General features: G+C 57.9%; 1 protein-coding gene across 1 annotated transcript; it reads left to right on the plus strand.

Moving 5' to 3' along the window:
* Positions 1-278: 278 nt before the first annotated feature.
* On the plus strand, positions 279-1,262 carry PARM1 (prostate androgen-regulated mucin-like protein 1; the record flags this gene model as incomplete). Its single annotated transcript, XM_009580248.1, has 2 exons — positions 279-420; positions 1,188-1,262. Coding segments are annotated over exons 1-2 (217 nt in total), but the record flags the coding sequence as incomplete, so codon positions are not given.
* Positions 1,263-1,265: the final 3 nt, after the last annotated feature.

The raw sequence follows: 1,265 nt of genomic DNA on the forward strand, positions 1-1,265 counted from the left end.
CCGTAGCTTCCAACCCCAGCTCGGTGCCACCAACCTTGGAGACAGCCCCAGGTCTTTGGACAGCAAATACTGCCAGCTTGGCAAGAGGCACGATGGATTTGGGGGCAACTCCCAGCCCCACGGGTATACCTGCATCCTCCTCCTCCTCCTCCCTCCCCACCAGTGACCTGTACTCGTCCCCCGGGACTGTCTTGTCCCCAACGCCTGTCCTCATGAGCCCTGGCACCACCCAGCCACCGGCGCTGACCAAGGACGTCCCTTCCCTGGGGACGCTGGCCATGGCATCGAGCCTGGCCGTGGAGCCAACGGCCCCCCCAGTGACTGTGACGAGCCCCACCGCAGCCGAGGCCACGGCCACCGACAAAACCACCTTCTCCACCGGCGTCACCATGGAAGAGGTCCCACACGCCCTGAGCGCAGGTGAGCACCACCGCTCTCCGTACGCATATACAGATATAACGTCAACCTCAAGGTGCTTAGATAAAAGGCGCAGACCCCCCGAATTGGAAGGGAAGAGGTGGTCAACTTTCTGAGAGCACCATTCAGCAAAAGCTTGGTGGAGCTTTCGGAGGTCCTTCCTTGGAGGAGCCTATGTCATCTGCTCCAGCGGTGGAGTCAAGGAGTCACAGATACCAAATCTCAGTTGCCTGGAGATGTGAATAAAATCCTTAGTTGCAAATTTGACTTGAAACACTTAAGAATGAGAGGAAACAAGTGCCTGGACCGGGGGTGCAGCCTGAGTTAGGAAGATGTAGGTTTCTCTTCTCTGTCTTGGAGACCTCACTAAGCTGACACTAGCTTTCACCTGTCCTCTTCTGCGAGCTCAATAGCTTAAATGTGCTTCATAAGGCCAGAAAAGGGAGGGATCTGGAGCGTTTTCTAGCCTTGGCTCAGCACTAAATGCTGCCTGCTCCTGGGAGGAGCATCAAGGAGCTCAAGCAAAGCCCAGCTGTGTTTTATCCCAAATCCATCTGCCCTGCCTTTATGGGAAGGGGGTCATTGCAAAAATATAGGGGTGCTCAGCATCTTCCACCGGAGCTGTGGGAAGCAGCGAGGGAATGTCCTCTCCCACCAGAGACGGCTGGCACGGGTGTATCGGGAGCAGCCGGGGTGTGGGGTGGGTGCCGTGGGGCTGGGATTCGGGGGGGGCTGAGCTCTGCCCTTTCTGATGGCCCCTCCCTCCGCAGGGAGCATCGTGGCCATAACCGTGACGGTCATCGTGGTGGTGGTGGTGGTTTTCGGGGCGGCGGCGTACCTCAAGATCA

This window comes from Fulmarus glacialis, unplaced genomic scaffold (genome assembly GCF_000690835.1).
Source record: "Fulmarus glacialis isolate BGI_N327 unplaced genomic scaffold, ASM69083v1 scaffold23606, whole genome shotgun sequence".
NCBI classification, from domain to species: domain Eukaryota; kingdom Metazoa; phylum Chordata; class Aves; order Procellariiformes; family Procellariidae; genus Fulmarus; species Fulmarus glacialis.